Consider the following 18,364-nt stretch of genomic DNA (forward strand, 5'->3'; position numbering starts at 1 on the left):
TACAATCGCTCTCTCTGGCATGCTGTGTTCTTGCTCCATACTGAGGCTCTGTAGCCTGCATATGTGACTACAGTCAGGTGAATGTTTGCCTTGCTGATGCCGCTCCTTTGTTTCACTGTAATCAACAACAAAGGGTCTCCTTGGAGGGGGGGGGGGGGGGGGGGGCTATCTATTAGTACAGTGTGAGTTAATCAGCTGTGCCTTCTCTAATGACACAAATACAATTTCAATGCACCCTGAATCTGTATAATTCCTATCTTATTTCACTGTCCCCTAAAAGCACAGGATCTACTGTAAATCATGGGGTTTATGAGTCACATCTTTATACTAGGCACTCCACTATTTCTGGAGGCCTGAGCCAAATAGATTTACCAAGATATTCTCTGTGTTCAAGACAACTGGGGTGAAAATTATAATATACTCCTTTTTTTAATTGAACCTTTATTTAACTAGGCAAGACAGTTAAGTTATACTCATATGAGTATAAAATGACTGCAGCTTAGAATAAAACTTTTATACAAGCCACTCCAACCTCTTTTTATACCATCCTTATGTAACTGGCCTACAATATGCCTTCATTTGAATAATTACATATAAGGGGTAGAAGAGCTGTGCACATGGCCTGTATAATACATGTAAACGTCTGCATTTATTTAATTTTATTTAAAATGATCGAGACATCTGTCTTTGATTTTTTTTTTGTATCACAGTCTGGAAATAACCGTATGAGTTTTAAAAAATCTATAAGGGAAACTTCAATTGAATTGTCCACTGTATTTTTCAGTTATGAAAGAATGGATAAGGCAATATTTTTTGATAGATTCTTTTTTTTGCTTGGGAATTGTCAGTACGTGATACATTCAGGTTGGCGGAAGTTTAATGCAGGTGAGTAGAACGCGAGGGGTGTGGTTTCAAACTACCTGTGACAGGTCAAGTTACCTGCTACATTCATAACGCCGGCGTGCTCTTTCTATAGTTGTTACATTTACAAGAGAAAGCAGATCAACTTCACAAATGACATCCTATGGTTGTTTCTTTAAGCGTGCACAAACGTCCCGCCGCATTTCGAATAAGTGTTTGTCATATTTAGGCATCAAGCGAAATGGAGCTTCCCAGTGTCAAGACCTCCCACCTGTATGAATCCTACCTGTGAATCCAGACGAAGTAGAATCGTAAGTTGCCCGTTTGTTTCACTGTCTCAATGCTATTGGTGATTTTTGACGTCAACATAGTTTAAACGTTCGAGTAGGTCTAATAAAATGTAAAATTATAACATGTTATTTCATTCTCGTTTTGTTTGGCGAGAGACAAAGTGGGTCATTAACAACATTCGAATTTCGTCAACGTTATTACAAGTTCCAAGAGCAGACAGGAATGGTGTTTATCTCATGTAGTACTAACTTGTAGGCCTAAAGTGTCATTTCCACTTAAATTGTTTTCAAAAGGAACCGGTTACTGTCTGGCTGCTGTACTATGAAACTACAGTATGCATGACTCATTTTTAAAGTGAATTCCCTGTCATGCCTTGAGGTTATTACTTTTTGAGGATGTGGCATCAATAGCTTTACTGCTGGATCTACAACTCCTAGTGGAACCAAATACTCCTCAGCCATCTAATTTTCACAGAAAATGGTGCTCTTTTCACAAGGTCTGCACATCTATCACACAGTGTTTAATTGCTAAACTGTAAAACATTTTGCCACTATGGTCTATTTATTGCCTTACCTCCCTAATCTTACCTCATTTCTTCACACTGTATGTAGATTTTTTCTATTGTGTTATTGACTGTACGTTTGTTTATTCCGTGTGTAACTCTGTGTTTGTGTCGCACTGCTTTGCTTTATCTTGGCCAGGTCGCAGTTGTGAATGAGAACTTGTTCTCAACTGGCCTACCTGGTTAAATAAAGTTGAAATAAAAATAGGTTGAGTACTTTTACACAACAAATTGCACATCACTTTTGCGGGCCGATGTCTAAACCTTATAATGCCAGTGACTAAAGCAAATTTCTATAGGCCTAATGGGAATCGCAGTGTATCTTCACAGCCCTTTGACAGTCCTTTTTTCATTAGTGACCAGCAATTAGATAAAATGATTCTGCTCCTTTGAGCAGTGCTTGACCTGAAGAAATTGGTGTCGGCTAATTAACTACTGAATCAGTCAGCAACATCCCTCAGACAAGTGCCAGGCCCTGGACCAGAAAGCTGACAACGGGCTGTCTGTGAAACCCAACTCATGAGTTTGTGAGCAGACAGCTATTTAATTTGCTATCCCTGACCTAGAGATAAAGGGTGTAAGGACATTAATCAGAAGGAGAATTGCAGGCCTTTCTCATTTCGGTATTGATATGATACCCTCTCATCATTGAAGGTTACAGATCTCTTAATCACAAAAATGTCCCCTCCTTCAGGGGCTCAGCTCCTGAAGAATATCATCTGGCAGTAGAGTATCTCTCCAAGCTCCCTACATGGACCTGAGAGGGAAAATAAACAGATAAAAGATTTCTCAACTGGATTCAGGGTCAGATTCATTTACCTGCTGCTCTCTTATAACCAAAAATGTATGGTATAACAGGGACTCTAAAGTATTGTGATTTATTTTGGTTTCTGTCCAGACATCCATTTTGATTAAGTCTATGCCTCTCTTGCAGACGTCCATCGCAGGCCTCTAAATGGTTTCCAGAAAGTTTTTATTTTTATTTTTTATTCCAGTCAATTTCCGTTGCATTCATTAGCTTGCTCTTTTAGTTATTTAGCCAAACACATTTAATTATGTTCATTTCCCCTGATAATGTCTAATAAATGAATTTTAGGACACAAGGAACATTGCGAACCACTGAGTCTAATTGAGTGCTCCAGCCCTCTAAGAATTGAGTTCCATTCCCATATCCTATATACGGCATTGTGTGTGGCTGCATGATGGTCACCCTAAAGAGAGGTGCGGTCACTAACGGAGGAATGTGCTCTGGATTTGGACAAAGATGACCCCCCCCCCCCCCCCCCCCCCCCCCAAAAAAAAGCCATTGTACTCTCCACTCTTCAGTCCTGGGCTCTCTTGCGTGACTGGGGTTATTATCTCTCTCCTCTTAGCGATAGTATAGCTATGATATCCAGAGCAGCAGTTTCCCATGCCTGATTAAGCACAACATTAGATACAGCCCTCATTAAAAGAGATTTTATCTGACACCAAACATAATCTGTGTAACCTAAAGTGTACTTGACCACACACTCTCCTCCTGTTCCCGGGCCAGGCCTCTTGTTCCATTGTGTTCACGTCATTTCTCTGTTTTCTGTCTTTGTTGTCTTGTACTCATCACCTACTTTAGGCGTTTTTATACAGACACTTGAAATCTAAAGACTGAGGTATTGCTGTTGGAAACATGGGGTCGGATTTCACCAACGTAGCATTGCTTCCAAACACACCTTTTTAGTAAATATTGGTAGGGAAGGCTCAGTAATTCTAGCAGCCTATGAAATATGAGAGCTTTTGTAGTGTATTTGATGTTTAACCACTTTTTTTTTTTATTAGAGTGCAGTAGTGTTACAAACTAATATTTGCCTTTCAGTCACTGAGGGCTGAATACTACAGTCTCGGTACTACAGTACACAACTCACTCACTCTATCACCCTTTCTCCTATCTGTCCCTCTCTTTCAATCAGTGTTTCTTTCCTTTCTCTCTTATTCTGCTTCGTCCTCCATTTTGTCTTTGCCATTTCTTTCTCGTTCTCACTCAATTAATGCAGAGACTTAGTTGGAGGGTGAAAAAGTTTCCATCGAGGGTCACCAGATCTCTCCTCTGGACCTGCTCCTTTCCTCTCCCACAACTGACTGTTTTAAGTATTCTGATCTTGGATCAGTTCGGGGGTGACTAACGGTGAGTTTCTCTCCCTGGCTGCCTCTTTCTCTGTGCAGATGGAGGGATAGATCAGGTGTCCCAGGCCTGTCTTCCGCACTCCATCCGGACAGCAGAAAGGCACATTTGTTCACTTTGTGAGTCTTTTGTGCTCCCGAAACAATGGCCGCAGTCTCTGGGCCATTGGGGTGAGGGGAGCGAGTTTGAGGGGGATGGGTTGGGAGCAGTTGAAGACGTGGCGCTGCGCTCCATTTTCTCTGCTCCTCACTGGCTGTCCCACCGGATGTCCCCCACGGCTGCTGCTCCTCACTGGCTGTCCCACCGGATGTCCCCCACGGCTGCTGCTCCTCACTGGCTGTCCCACCGGATGTCCCCCACGGCTGCTGCTCCTCACTGGCTGTCCCACCGGATGTCCCCCACGGCTGCTGCTCCTCACTGGCTGTCCCACCGGATGTCCCCCACGGCTGCTGCTCCTCACTGGCTGTCCCACCGGATGTCCCCCACGGCTGCTGCTCCTCACTGGCTGTTCCACCGGATGTCCCCCACGGCTGCTGCTCCTCACTGGCTGTCCCACCGGCTGTCCCCCACGGCTGCTGCTCCTCACTGGCTGTCCCACCGGCTGTCCCCCACGGCTGCTGCTCCTCACTGGCTGTCCCAACGGATGTCCCCCACGGCTGCTGCTCCTCACTCTGCCCGCGGTATGGCACAGAAGGGAGTGGTCGGACATGCTGCAAAAGAGACGGGCACTGTAAACGTGTCGATAGGCATGCTAACTGTTGGGATGAGAATAGATCAAGGTGTATTTGTTAAGATGTCATTATTTCAGCTATGGTGACGTGCACATTTGTCACTTTTCACAAATAGTATGTTACGTTTCCAATGGCTCTGTACTTGCTATTTGTTTAATTTTGCTTACTGTGCCTAGTCCTTTCGACTGAACTGCATTCGCCCTCCGTGTTGTTGAAGTACTGAACTAGTTGGCATGGACTAAAAAGTGCTGAAGTCAAAGTTAAGTTTTGTTGAGCAAGACTAACTACGTGGTCACTGGTGGTGCTGTAGAGCCCATCTAATAGTATCCAGGCAGATAAATGTGATTCATGCAGCGGTGTGGTGCTTCGGTCTGTTCAGCCCTGAGCCTCTGCTCCAGGCATGGGAGCTGCATACCAATAGCTGTTTTTTTTGGAGGGGGTGGTTTTCACCTTCAGAAGAGGAGGAGAGGAGCTGCCTTCACACACCCGGACAAAGAATGACCTGTCCCAACTGCTTATGAACTTTGTGTCCACCGCAAGTCAGACGGCTAAAGGGATGCAATTGCCAATTAATTATTGTCCCCGAACACTGTCCCACTAAGAACATGTAGCCAGCAGTACGTGACCTGGAGGTTGAGTCAATATTTAGGCAAATGACAGTTGACACTTTCTGTCAAAGACTGAATAGCAGACTGACTCCGCAGGTTAACAATCCTCTTTTCCCTGGTAATGTTCCTGCTTCTCGCTCCCAGCCTGTCCGTCAGGTGGTCCAGGATGCTACCGGTGTCAGCTGACGAAGCATCCATCAAGGAAATGTCAGCGGCCAATCACGCTTTAATGGCTGTGTTGACGCTGTCATTATTTTTCATGTGTCTCGCGCAGCAGGGCTCATCTGGGCAATCGTTGGCTGATGACGTCAGCAGCTCACCTTTTGTCTGAGCCGGAGAGGTATAGTTTTGTTTCTTCCATAGCAGACAGCAGTTTCACTGTTTGGGTTCATTCAGCTCTCTCACTTATTCAAATGCGGGTATTGTTATGGAAAACTACCAACATGCATCTGCTTTGCCCCTCCACCCCTACCACGACAGTAATATGACTCATGCACATTGTGGGCGTAAGCTGACATTAGTTTACTTGTCAGATCCCTATTCATGTATTCATGGGCAGGTAGTTACCATTTCTGCACAGACTAGAGTGACTTGACATCCAGTGTCTTAGGACTGTACTATATACACGGATGGCCTTTGCCATACTGTAAAGAGGAAGGTTTTAATAGAGTAAATGTAATGTCATTGAGAAGTAGCCTATTTATTGGGACTGTATCATCACCTGCAGCCAGAGAAGCACCCTGCCCTTTGTGCTGTCTAGAGGGGGACTGAAACCTAACCATGACACTTTTTTATGGAGGGCGTATATGATACAGGCATGTATGTGTCGAAACCTGAGCTTCTGACCCGAGTCCCCATGGAATTACATGTTACTCAACTACTGGCTGTCAGCTTCCATCATATACTGCAACCCTAACCCCCTCTCTCACACACACACACACACACACACACACACACACACACACACACACACACACACACACACACACACACACACACACACACTACTCAACACTGGAGAATTGATTAACCTCTCACCATAGATCTGGAGCCTCGTTGCCGCCCAGCCCTCTCCCTCCCAGCCTGCAGAAATTACAAGTGCCCTTTAGAAGCTGTGACATCTGCGTGTTCCATTATACTCCAGAATGGACTGAGCTCCTCTAACAGGTACAAAAGTAATAAAACTGCTTTCGATTTTCAACTCCCTTCGCCTCGAGGCCCAATCCAGTGACTCCTTGCCCTCTTTCAATGGAGCAGTCAGCCACACGCTTATGAATGTTGAGATGCGACTGACTGACGCTGCTCTCTCGAGTAAAAAGAAAAGCCCGTTTTCATGGTGTTCATATTCATATTTAACCAATGGCTTGCAGCCATTTTGAAAGCCCTGCGTTCTATCTGAATATGAAGAGGAGAAGATGACCGTTGATCAATCTGTCTGATTGGTAGTGTTATTCCCTGTCTCACTCTGGATGATTAGTCAAAGGTCAGAGGTCAACCTCAGGCCAGTCAGTGAGGCAGCAGTCTGCTGTGCCGGATTATCAAGTGTGACAGTCCGGAGAGGTCCGTTGACTTGCCGATGATTAACAATAAGCCCCCGGTACCAGAGTAGCCAACCTTCCATGGCGTATTCAGCAGGTAAGGGACCGGGGGAAATCTATTTGGCATTTTCTTATACCAGGGCCACAGTTGTGCCCTCGTAACTCTTCCGGACAGTGTGAGGAAGGGGTTTATCGGCCTCCAAGGCTGAGGGAATTCTTAGAGCCTACAGGCTACTTCCACAATCTGGATTTCTATTTAACTGCATAAAAAAAGAACTGCCATGGAAAAGAACACTCCTGTGTTAATTTGTTGTGAAGTGTTAAGTCTCCAGGGCATCTCAATCAAGTTGTTTACGGGACATTTTGATTGACAACACTAGTAATGTGAGCAGATTGGGTTGGCATAACGCAGTGGTAACCATGTCAACCTTGTGTTCCCTGTTTCATGTCACTGTAAGATAAGCAATATTTACTTTTGGGTCATATAATCATCCCCTTCCATTTTATTGATGTTTTCCATAACTGTATCACACATGATAGTAGTTCAGACTCCACCGACAGCCTGTTCTCACATCTGCCCTACATAAACTTTTTCCTGGCAGTCTCTGTGACCTATGGACTTCAGTTTAGTCATTAGTTATGGGCATGTCACTGTCTAAGAGGTTGGCTCAAATGGAGAGTTTCTCACAGCTTTGTGCCACACAAATGAACCAACTGAGAACCACGTAAGAAGTTTGCCAAGAGTTCAAACTTGATAGTGAAATCTCTGCACTGACTAAAGAACTTCTGCAATCCTGACTGTTCCTCAAGAGGATATGAAAGGAATACTAAGTATAGACAGTTGGGTCGATGGACGCTCACAAGTGGGATTGCAGATTGCCAGTGATGTGTATTGGAAACATCCTCCACACTGTTCTTCTTCCCCTGGAAGGAGCTGTCATTCCTTTCACATAGCAACATGCCTTCCGCCCTGAAGCATGGCAACATGGAAATTAGTTATGAATGACAATGAGAAGAATGCATCAAAAAGTATCCTCAGTAGCTAATGAATGCAAAAAATAAATGTTTAAATTGGTGGTATTCAAATGTTGGGGGGGGGGGGCAGTGCCCCTGTGACAACAATTTGACCCCCTTGTGGCCCCCCTAAATGTGGAGTATGAAATCATTTTTACATAACAAATTTTTGCTATCGTTCTTTTTTTACATCCGTTATTAGACAGTGGCAACGATGATGATTATGAACATGGTATTTTGCCTGCTAATGCCTGCAATGCAGTGAAGAAAACGATGACAACAATAACGTCTAATGTAACTGGCCCCTCTAACTGTACAACTGGCCCCAGCTTGCCCCCCCCCCCCCCAGTTGAAATGGTCTAGAACTGCCACTGTATGTAAGCAGCAGCGTCTGTGTTAGTGATGGGTGTTTAACAGTCAGATGGCCTTGAGATGGAAGCTGTTTTTCAGTCTCTCGGTCCCAGCTTTGATGCACCTGTACTAACCTCAACTTCTGGCTGGTAGTGGGGTGAACAGGCAGTGGCTCGGGTGGTTGTTGTCTTTGATCTTTTTGGCCTACCTGTGACATCGGGTGCTGTAGGTGTCCTGGAGGGCAGGTAGTTTGCCCCCGGTGATGCGTTGTGTAGACCGCACCACCCTCTGGAGAGCCTTGCGGTTGTGGGTGGTGCAGTTGCTGTACCAGGTGGTAATGCAGCCCTACAGGATGCTCTCAATTGTGTATCTGTAAAAGTTTTAGGTGACAAGCCACATTTCTTCAGCCTCCTGAGGTTGAAGTGGTGCTGTTGCGCCTTCACCACACTGTCTGTGTGGGTGGACCATTTCAATTTGTCTGTGACATGTACGCCGAGGAACTTAAACTATCCACCTTCTCCACTGCTGTCCCGTCGATGTGGATAGGGGGGTGCTCCCTCTGCTGTTTTCATGAGGTCCACGATCATCTCCAATGTTTTGTTGACATTGAGTGAGAGGTTGGTTTGCAGACACTATTCTCCGAGTGCCCTCACCACCTCCCTGTAGGCTATCTTGTTGTTCGTAATCAGGCCTGCAACTGTTGTCGTCTGCAAACTTGATGATTGAGTTGGAGGCGTGCATGGCCACGCAGTCATGGGTGAACAGGGAGTACAGGATCGGGCTGAGCATGCACCCTTGTGGGACCCCACTGTTAAGGATCAGTGAAGTGGTTGTGTTTCCTACATTCACCACCTGGGGGCGGCCCGTCAGGAAGTCCAAGACCCAATTGCACAGGGTGGGGTTGAGACCCAGGGCCTCTAGCTTAATGATGAGCTTGGAGGGTACTATGGTGTTGAATTCTGAGCTATAGTCAATGAACAGCATTCTTACATAGGTATTACTCTTGTCCAGATGGGGTAGGGGAGTGTGCAGTACGATGGTGATTGCATCGTCTGTGGATCTATTGAAGCGGGTGTCAGGTAAGGTAGAGGTGATATGATCCTTAACTAGACTCTCTGCACTTCATGATGATGAAGTGAGTGCTACGGGGCGATAGTCCTTTAGTTCACTTGCCTTTTTGGGTTGCGGAACAGTGGTGGCCATCTTGAAGCATGTCCATCAACACACCAGCTGGTCTGCGCCGGCAGCCTTGCAAGGGTTAACAAGCTTAAATGTCTTACTCACGTCGGCCACAGAGGAGAGACCACAGTCCTTGGTAGCGGGCCGTGTTGGTGGCACTGTATTATCCTCAAAGCGGGCAAAGAAGGTGTTTAGTTTGTCTGGAAGCGTGACGTGGCTGGTTTTCTTTTTGTAGTCCGTGATTGTTTGTAGACCCTGCCACATACGTCTCGTGTCTGAGCCGTTGAATTGCAACATTTTCTGTTGACATTTCACTTGTTTGATGGCCTTGCGGAGAGAATAACTACACTGTTCGTATTCTGCCATATTCCCAGTCACCTTGCCATGGTTAAATGCGGTGGCTTGCGCTTTCAGTTCTGCGTGAATGCCGACATCTATCCACGGTTTCTGGTTTAGGGTAGGTTTTAATAGTCACGGTGGGTACAACATCTCCTATGCACTGACTAGACAAGTGCATGTTTCAGACTTGTTTAATTACACACCCTCAGCTTTTGTTGTATGATTTTCTAAAGGCAGGCAGAAATGGTTAATGTCAACATTGATGGGACCGAAGGACTACTCTTTACTGTTCATTTCCTATCCAACAGTCTGTAATGTGAAAACGTCCTCTGTTTTCAGCTCCTAACCCCTTTTTAGAAATGTCTGAAGTGTGGAACTGCTGAGTCATAATTCATAAGAGGGATTGCTACTACAAAACGATTAGATGGCCCAGAAAATTACCTCTTGGCCATTCGGGTAGTTGCCTCACTTTGGGAGAGGCATTCAGTCTCTCTCAATTCCTGGGCAGTCATTCAGAACTCTATTTGTAATTACATATATGAATAACCCTGATGGGTTAACTCAGGTGCTCACCCAACACTGAGTGCTCCAAGACATCCCACCCTTGATTTATAGTTTTTTCAAAGATCGCACCTTTTTACGGAGTGCATTGAAAAGCATGTAGGGTCCATCTGATAACATACTATAGACATTGTTACTGGTAAAAATGCTTTCAAATGAATTGCATTGAGTACATGTGTTGTAATTGTCACCTCATTTCGGAGAGTTGTAATGCAGCGACACTTTCCCACCCCAAACAGGTGGAGCTGCCCAGGTGACAGGTGGAGCCAAAGATGCCTGTGGAGGTGCCACTCTCAGCCGGTAGTCATGGACAACATTGTCCCTGCAGCACAGGAAGTGACATAATGTCGGAAGAGGATGAACGTCGAGTCGCTACCCAGTCTGTGAACAGCCCCTTGCGATTGGACCTGATCCTAGAGCACACTGAGCCCCTACTTTCCGAGTCCCAATTCCTGCCTCTACTAGATATCAATGAGGAGCCCCAAGACTGTCTGCCACTGGGAAACTGCTTGATCCAAGATGGAAGCCTGTCTCTGGATGGATGTGTCCAGTGAGTGTGTATCAGAAAAATCCCCTTTCTCAACTCCTCAACACATTCGTTTTCTCTTCTGACCCCTATGGGGTTTTCTCAAGTGTATTTGCTGATTTGAAGGATTAAGGCCTAATTAACGTGGACAGTTCATTAATGGATAGTAGATTATATTGATCAACAGGGCGATTCTGCAGTCTCTCCTAGCAGTGAACCATACTACCCTAATCAATGTGCTTTTCTGTTTACCAGTCTGACCTTTGTTTGTTTTATCTCGCAAAGGTTGGAAAGAAAATGGGTGCTATGGCATGAGTTCATGAAGGAGTGCTCCTCTCTCGGCGACTGGCTCCAATTGGCTGAGAAGTCTGCCGACTCCCCGAGATCTGCCCATGTGCTCTTTGTCACTGCCAAGGAGGAGCTCAAGAAATTTGAGGTAAAAGGAGACCAGATTAGGCCGTCTAATGTCCATCTAAAGCCCCATGTTGGTGGTGTTATTACAGCACTGTTTTGTTCCCCTGTATAATAGAACAACAGACAGAACAACAAGTCTCTATCTAAACCCCCCAGTTGTTGTGCTCTCCCCTCCCAGAGCCTGAGGACCCAGGCTGGGGCTCGGCTGGTGCAGCTGGACAGTCTGACCCTTAGGAACAGGACCCTGACCAGGCTCTTTGATGGGGCCATGCGGTCACGCCTGCTGGGCATGGCCAAGGACTGTGGTCAGCGCTGGGACCGCCTACATGGAACCATTGAGAGTGTCTGCCGCAGACTCAAGGTAAGAGGTGCAAGATACCCCCTTCCGCCATCACACAGATGCCTAAGGCAGTGTATATAGGGGACATTTATTTTTTGCGCTACATCCAACCCCCCTCGCTTCACATGCTCTCTTTCCTACCCTGTCTTCTCCTGCACCTCCCCCAGCACTGTGTGTCCCAGCGCGAGGAGTTTGATGGCCAGAGGGAGGAGATGGCTGTGTGGCTTGCTGACATGGACCTTAGGCTGACCGAGGTGGAGCACTTCTCTGGAAGGGACACCTGTGACAAGATGCGGGAGCTGCAGGTAAAGGACATGGCCTAGGACTGTACTGGACAGGACTGACCAGCCAAGTAATCTGACCACGCAATCAGAGGTCCTCACTTGTGCCTAACATAATTTTGCATCTACTTTACCTGGTAATATATCTGTAATTCCCATTAACTTTCCCTGACTTGCTGCTACCTGATGCCAGTACCAGGCCTTTCCCCATGTAAATGTTTCCTCTCTGATTTGACTGTGCTGTGTGTATGGCCTCAGAGCTTCCAGGAGGCAGTGGGGGAGAATGCGGGGCGTCTGAATTGTCTCCTGGAGCGGGGTGAGGCGCTAATCCAGAGGAGCGAGCCAGAGGACGCCCAAGATATCGAGGCGGGGCTGCAGGAGCTGCTGCTCTACTGTGCCCAAGTTTTTGAGGGAGTGGGCCATCTGTACACACGCCTGCTCAGCATGAGACTGGTATGGTCTGCTTAACCTGTATCTTTAACTGCACCTGCCACTCTAAGACCCTGCTCTTCTAAGCTTCTGTCCGCTGTTCTGAAAGGCATATATGGGTTAAAGGAAGCTAGTGAAGACAAGCGAGGTGACTTTTGGGTTGTGAAATATGTCAATTTCTCTCTTGGCTCTGAACAGCTGTTCCAGGCCAAACACTGAGAACAACTCTACCATTATTGTGTTTTTATAGCATCCTAGTTATTACCTTCCACTTACACCTCCTCCTTTGCTCCCTCCTCCCCATGTCAGGTGTATGAGGATGACTGGGTACTGACTCAAGCCTCTGACTCTGGCTGTCCGTCTGAGATCCTGTTGGAGCAGGATGGTGTGTTTGAGAAGGGCAGTGCCCCAGACCAGCGGAACCCCACCAACCTGGACCACATGGTGCTGGAGTGGGACCCCTCCGTCGACATCGGGGGCCACGTCTCCCAATACGACGCTGGCTTGTCATATTTCAGCGCCCACACAAGTAGGCAATGAAATAATTTACTATGGATTAAAATGAAAAGTTTATGACGCTTATAGAATAATCCACGTGTACTATCCTCAAACATTGGGATACCATGAGAACATTTTAAATGATTAACGCCGTCATTGTTTTCGATGTGCGTCGGTGAGGCTTGGCACCAGATTTGAGGTGTGCTTGTGTCATTCAAACAGATCGAGAGAAGCCATTGGCAAGAGATGGTGTGAAGAGGCGGAGTTACCTCAGCTCCATAGGCTCTCAGTCTGATCTAAATAACAGCGCAGCAGAGGACATGGTGAGTAGCTCCTCCTACTGATCTATATTCTGCCGCTCTGCTCGGCCACTGTTCCCTTAGGCTCAGAGGCACACGCAGGTCAACATGTTTTTGCAATATTATCAGGAATGTAAACTTGTGTTCAACCGGCAAAGGAATTTGGTGTATACTGAAGTATGCGCATCCGCTTGTCAGGGTGAAACAAATGATCCATTGAAATTATGATGAGGCACAATGTTGTTCTTCAATTTGATTAACAAGGAGTTATTGTGTGTGTGTGAGAGAGAGAGGTGGAGAATGTTCTCACACACACAGACAATCTTAGTGCTCTGTTTCTAGTTAACCCTAAAGCCAATACTTCCATTATCATCGGTGTCAGTAGGGAGAAGTTTTGTTTTTGCTGTTGTGACTAATATAATACTGATTGTGTTGCACTGCTGTTGAACTCAAACCAAAACCCATTGGAATCAATAGTGGAAGATACATTAGTGTAGGACTGATTTTTAGCATCTGATTAAGGCAGCAATATAAAGACATCAAAGCCTCTGAGGATTTTGCATATTAAAGCAGAAAACCTCAATGAAATGTGTTAGTTCATTCCAGGTAAAATTACACAATCTATCCTCACTTGTGGCTGGTGTTCCCAGAGTCTGGAGAGGAGGTTTGAGTATGCAGGTCCAGAGGTGTTCTCACCTCCCACAACCCAGAGTGTCAGAGATGACAGACCTCTTCTCTCTGGCTGCTGGATGACCTCCACGCCCGACGGACCCTCCCCGGAGCCTGTGACCTTTGACCCTGCTCGCATCAGCGCTTGGCTGGGACAGACGCATGGACACACCGTCCCCTCTAGGGTCCCCTCGGTCCAACAGCGCAGAGCCTGCTCCAAGGCAGTCCAGACCGACAGTACTGGGAAGGTATGCCTTAAACCCAGAAACTCCTCTGCCTTTTTAAGACTAATCTAGTGTCCCCTCTGACCCATATCTCCTCCAAATTAGAATTCATTGTCATCTCAGTTTATTGGTAGAAATAATGACTTAGACAGAAACCCTCTGATCCTTTTGAGGACATTCGACTTTGCCCACACCCAAAACATTATAGCCGCTGCAGTCTGAAATGAGTGAAGTTGGAGGAATGAGCTGCTAGCAACAGTAGCCTTCATTGAGCAGCGTACTGCATCACATGAGAATCTTCACGTGTGTGTAGCTTTCTGGAACGGCTGAGAGATGTGCCCTGGAGCCTCCACAAGACTCCTGACCGTCCACACTGATTAGATTCTGCTTATTTTCCTCTTTACTAGCATTTGTCCAGAGAGGGGCATGTATAGTGAGACATACACACAAAGGTGTTTGGTTCTATGCAGACCTGCTTCGTGGAAAGGATCACTTTTTTTTCTTTTTTTTTACTATGACTAGCTCTAGGAATCGACTTTCCTTTTCAATATTTGCAAAAATGCATGGAGAATTCAGTGGCATCACGAACGAAGTGAATATCCATAGAATCATCCACACTCGGTGTTTTGTGTCATTGCATGCAGCTTTAAATTCATTGCCCACTATTTTGGGAGTCTCACATCGCCTACAAAGAGTATCCTATACCTCGTCTCCCTCGTAAACAATAAAATTGTGATTTATAAATGTATTGGTGTAGCAGAGGCCACGTTTTAAGTGTCACCAGAACAGAAACAGCCCAGGAACATTTCCCTTCTGTTCTTTTGGGAGGGTGCTTTTTTCTTTCTAATTAAGCTGTCTGAAGCCCAGCCTGACTAAAGCATTCTGTTCGCCAGAGGGGGACACGTCCATAAGAAAGTGAATCGCTGTGCTGATGGAAAGCCTGATTTCACTGCAAAGCCTCAAACCTTGCAGAGTAACCATTTCCAATTCAAAGGGGCTCTTGTAATTTCTTTGCGCTCGTGGCTTAATTGGCAGCTTTTACAGGGACGGTGGAACGTTCTAGCGTTAACAGGATTTTTTTATGTCTGTAATTGCAGACGAGCGAATAAAGACACACCATAGGCCACGAGCGGTCGTCAGAACCCAGTGAGTGGATAGAGGGGCAGTCGAGGAGCTGGTGGTTTGGTCCCATGAGAGGGGGGAGGGGGGGGGGTGCGCGGAAACCTCATTGGACCACATCTCGACGTCTCTTTTAATTTACAATTGGCCTTTGTTGCATAGAAACACTGCATGTAGAATGAGTCTAGCCTGTGCCGTAACCCAAACTGCTCTGTGTATGTGTGTCAGTGTGCTGGTTGCTCTGAGGGAAGCCACAGTCTTGGGGACATCGCTGTTCAGAAACACCCCCAGGAGCTGTGCTTGGCCCCCTGCACCTCACAGTCATGTGACCAGCTCCAGTCTGATACGATGACTTGTAGACTTCAATCAAACCCACAGGAAACAGTATCACATTATTTATAATTGCCATAACTGTTAATGGCAGCTTGTGAGATCAAGTCCATTCATCTGTTGTCTTCAAAACGTACAACAATGTACTGAAGATGGCAGGTTGTATGCATGCAGATCACACTAAAAGTAAAAACCTTTGCCAGCTGCCTTGTAAAAAGTTGTATAGGCCTACAGAGTAGAGGCCAAAATGAATGCATCCCCTGTCGGGTTGTGTGTGTGTACACACAATCCCTCTCTCTGTTGATTCCTCTGTTTCTCTGCCAGTCTCCAGAGGAAGAGCTGCACTGCAATGCCTCATGGGAGGTGGTCCATAGTGAGCAACTGTGAGTAAAGTCTTATTCACGTGTAAACTTTGGCTGCCTTTAAACAGGAAGACCAATTCTGATCTTTTGCCCAATTATTTGTATTTTGACCAATCAGATCTTTTGCCAATAATTGTGCAAAATATCAGCATTGTTCTGCCTGTGTAAACGCAGCCTATATGTTTTAATATTCAATGCTTTGGTTCAACTTATATTACTGTACTATCATAGTTTTTACTTATTATACGTAGATGCACTCAAATAGGCTTAACTTTCATAACTACAACACTGCAAGTACCCGTCGTGACATTTTATATTCCACTCAACACCAATTAGAAGAAGATAGCAAATCTCACTCCATGTGATTTATTGACATTAAAAACAGCACACACTCCCAGTCCCCAAGGTCAATAACAAGCTCTGACTTCAACGATGATGAGACTTTGTAATTCTATCACGCTCCTTCAATCCATTTCCCTCCTCCTCTAGGCCAAATGAGTGCCCTGACAGACAAACCCAGTGCAGCTCGTGGCCCCTGGGGGCACTAAAGACTCTGAGAAGCCTAGTGTTCCTGGTCGTCCTGCTGGCTGTGTTCCTAGCCCTGCTGGTCTGGCCCACAACACTCCTCATGGACTTAGAGTGCCACCGCTCCAACTCCTTTGCCCGCACCTTCCAACTGGCCCTGAGCTACGTCAACGGGCCCCCGCCAACCTGAGGGACAAAAGTGTCCCAGAAGGTGGTCACATCAAATCCGTGGTGAGCCCTGAACACACCTTATTCAGGGGGGACAGTCCCAGAATGCCTTTCCATTTCAAAACCATGAGTAAGGCATTGACAAGGAGGCCGCGTGAGAAAAGAGAGAAATTAAGAACTATTAGGCCCAATAAAAATGTGGCCTTGGTATTTATTATCTGAATCCCTCCACCATCCTGCTGGCAGAAGTAGCTCATCTCTAATGGCATTCATAATGTCTTACTATGCCAGGGTAGCACTTTTGTTGATTGGTCTGTCATGATGGATTTGTAACTTATTTATATGGTGATTATAATCTATATGGACGACTTAATGACGGCAAATACTTTGAGCAATTCTCTTTTGGGCATTTGAAATTATCTGTATATCAATATTTATTATGTCAAAGCTAGAGAGAGCTTTCGATTTTTTCTGCACTCTATATTGCAAGCGCTTGACTATTGGTTCTATCCGCATTTTTGTCCAAATTGAGTTATTGATCAAGCCTTGTTCTGTTTAATGTTCTCTACCTATATAGTACTCTAAACACCCCAATCTTGTTAAATTCAAAAGAATACAAGACTAACATTGCTGACACCTTTCAAACCATTGAGAGTTTGGAACTTTGAAGCCAATTATCTCAGAATCATCTTTTTGCAGGTAATCGTTAGTCCCAAGCTCTCGATTTCACATGGGGTTTCTGCAAATGAATGATACTGAATGCCCAAGCTCGGATTTACTAGGGCGACTTGCAGAGATGACCCATTTGTAGGTCAATGGGATAGGTGACCTGGCTAATGCACTTAGGATAAATTAGCACTCCTTTTGTGCTGCTGCTGTGTGTGTGTGAGACCTTGTTTGCATGTGCGTGGGTCGTTAGTATATACTCAATGAATTTCTTTTACATCTGCTGCGATGCCAACAGGGTCCAGCTGGAAAACAATCAGGCAAAAGCCAATACATCTGAGGCCAGTGAAGACAGTGTAAGCCTCTAAACATACTGTATGGGTTATGTAAAAGTGTATGGTCAATGCTTATGTTTTGACATAGTGGATGCAATCCTGGATCTCATCCATATGTCACAAATGTAATGTCAGTCTTAAGAAGTGAATGGGTTAAAAACTCCATAATATTATGTGAGGTACATGCACCTCATCTGAAAATGTTGGAATATGTTTGCCTTATGCTAGTAGGTGTGTGTGTTTGTTTGTGGGGGAGTGTTTGCACGGAGTTTTGATTCTTGTCCGTCCAGTGTGTATCAGCGTGGAAAGGTAGTGAAGTGGAACAAATCAGATTTCTTAAATTCAGATTCCTCAGCTTCTTGCATTTCATGGATGATTTTTAAACTTCCCCTTTATACAGTAAAGGATTCCTGTTTTTGTTTTTTTATATGTGGAGTTCTAGATCTGTACATGCGTCATGAAATTAAAGAACAGTGTGAGAACAAGCAGAGGGGTATAGATCTATTTTTCTTCTACTCTGTAATGTGTGTGTGTGGAATGGTATGTCGTGTGATTCTGATTTCGCCATAGTGCGACGGCCTGCAAGTATCTGGGCTAGTGGGTGAACTGAAAGGGGGTTTTGTACTGGTGCATGCAAAAAATGCACCCAAGAATGTTATAAATTCAATTAGTATGCAAATAAGTGAATGTCGGAAGATTTTGCAGATGACCTTTCCATGGCTGGCCCGTGAAAGTGAATTCTGATGCATAGGGTCAGGGAATCAGGATTGTGTGGCTAAAGAGGAGACATAGTCTTGACTAACAGGGCCACTCAGTTCACCCATGCTAATGAGGCAAATTGTGATGTGTTCAATCTATGCTTTTTGGTTGTGTTGTCCTGTTTCCCCAATGACTCGTAGAGGGGGAGTCGATATAGAGAACAAATTGCTGGTTTGTGTGTGTTTGGCACAACTGTTAACAATATAATTTAGGACCTGTGTAAAGACGGA

At 45.5% G+C, this 18,364-nt stretch overlaps 2 protein-coding genes across 3 annotated transcripts; one reads left to right on the forward strand and one right to left on the reverse strand.

The window, feature by feature from the left end:
- The first annotated feature begins 934 nt into the window (after positions 1-934).
- Positions 935-17,860, forward strand: LOC129821943 (uncharacterized). 2 transcript variants are annotated; one of them, XM_055879711.1, is made up of 11 exons: positions 935-1,172; positions 10,430-10,740; positions 11,002-11,152; positions 11,309-11,491; positions 11,638-11,775; positions 12,010-12,204; positions 12,490-12,709; positions 12,901-13,001; positions 13,628-13,894; positions 15,644-15,702; positions 16,171-17,860. In XM_055879711.1, the coding sequence occupies exons 2-11, from the start codon at positions 10,463-10,465 to the stop codon at positions 16,394-16,396; spliced, it is 1,818 nt and encodes a 605-aa protein (XP_055735686.1). In that variant the 5' UTR covers positions 935-1,172; positions 10,430-10,462; the 3' UTR covers positions 16,397-17,860. The 2 variants fall into 2 exon arrangements, with proteins under 2 accessions (XP_055735686.1, XP_055735687.1); XM_055879712.1 differs by lacking the exon at positions 935-1,172 and adding an exon at positions 5,463-5,548.
- On the reverse strand, positions 3,495-4,858 carry LOC129821944 (uncharacterized). The gene is made up of 2 exons (XM_055879713.1): positions 4,768-4,858; positions 3,495-4,579 (listed from the first exon to the last, which is right to left on the reverse strand). Exon 2 carries the CDS (start codon positions 4,576-4,578, stop codon positions 3,982-3,984), a length of 597 nt encoding a protein of 198 aa, XP_055735688.1. The 5' UTR covers position 4,579; positions 4,768-4,858; the 3' UTR covers positions 3,495-3,981.
- Positions 17,861-18,364: the final 504 nt, after the last annotated feature.

Source organism: Salvelinus fontinalis, chromosome 24, assembly GCF_029448725.1.
Source record: "Salvelinus fontinalis isolate EN_2023a chromosome 24, ASM2944872v1, whole genome shotgun sequence".
Taxonomy (NCBI): domain Eukaryota; kingdom Metazoa; phylum Chordata; class Actinopteri; order Salmoniformes; family Salmonidae; genus Salvelinus; species Salvelinus fontinalis.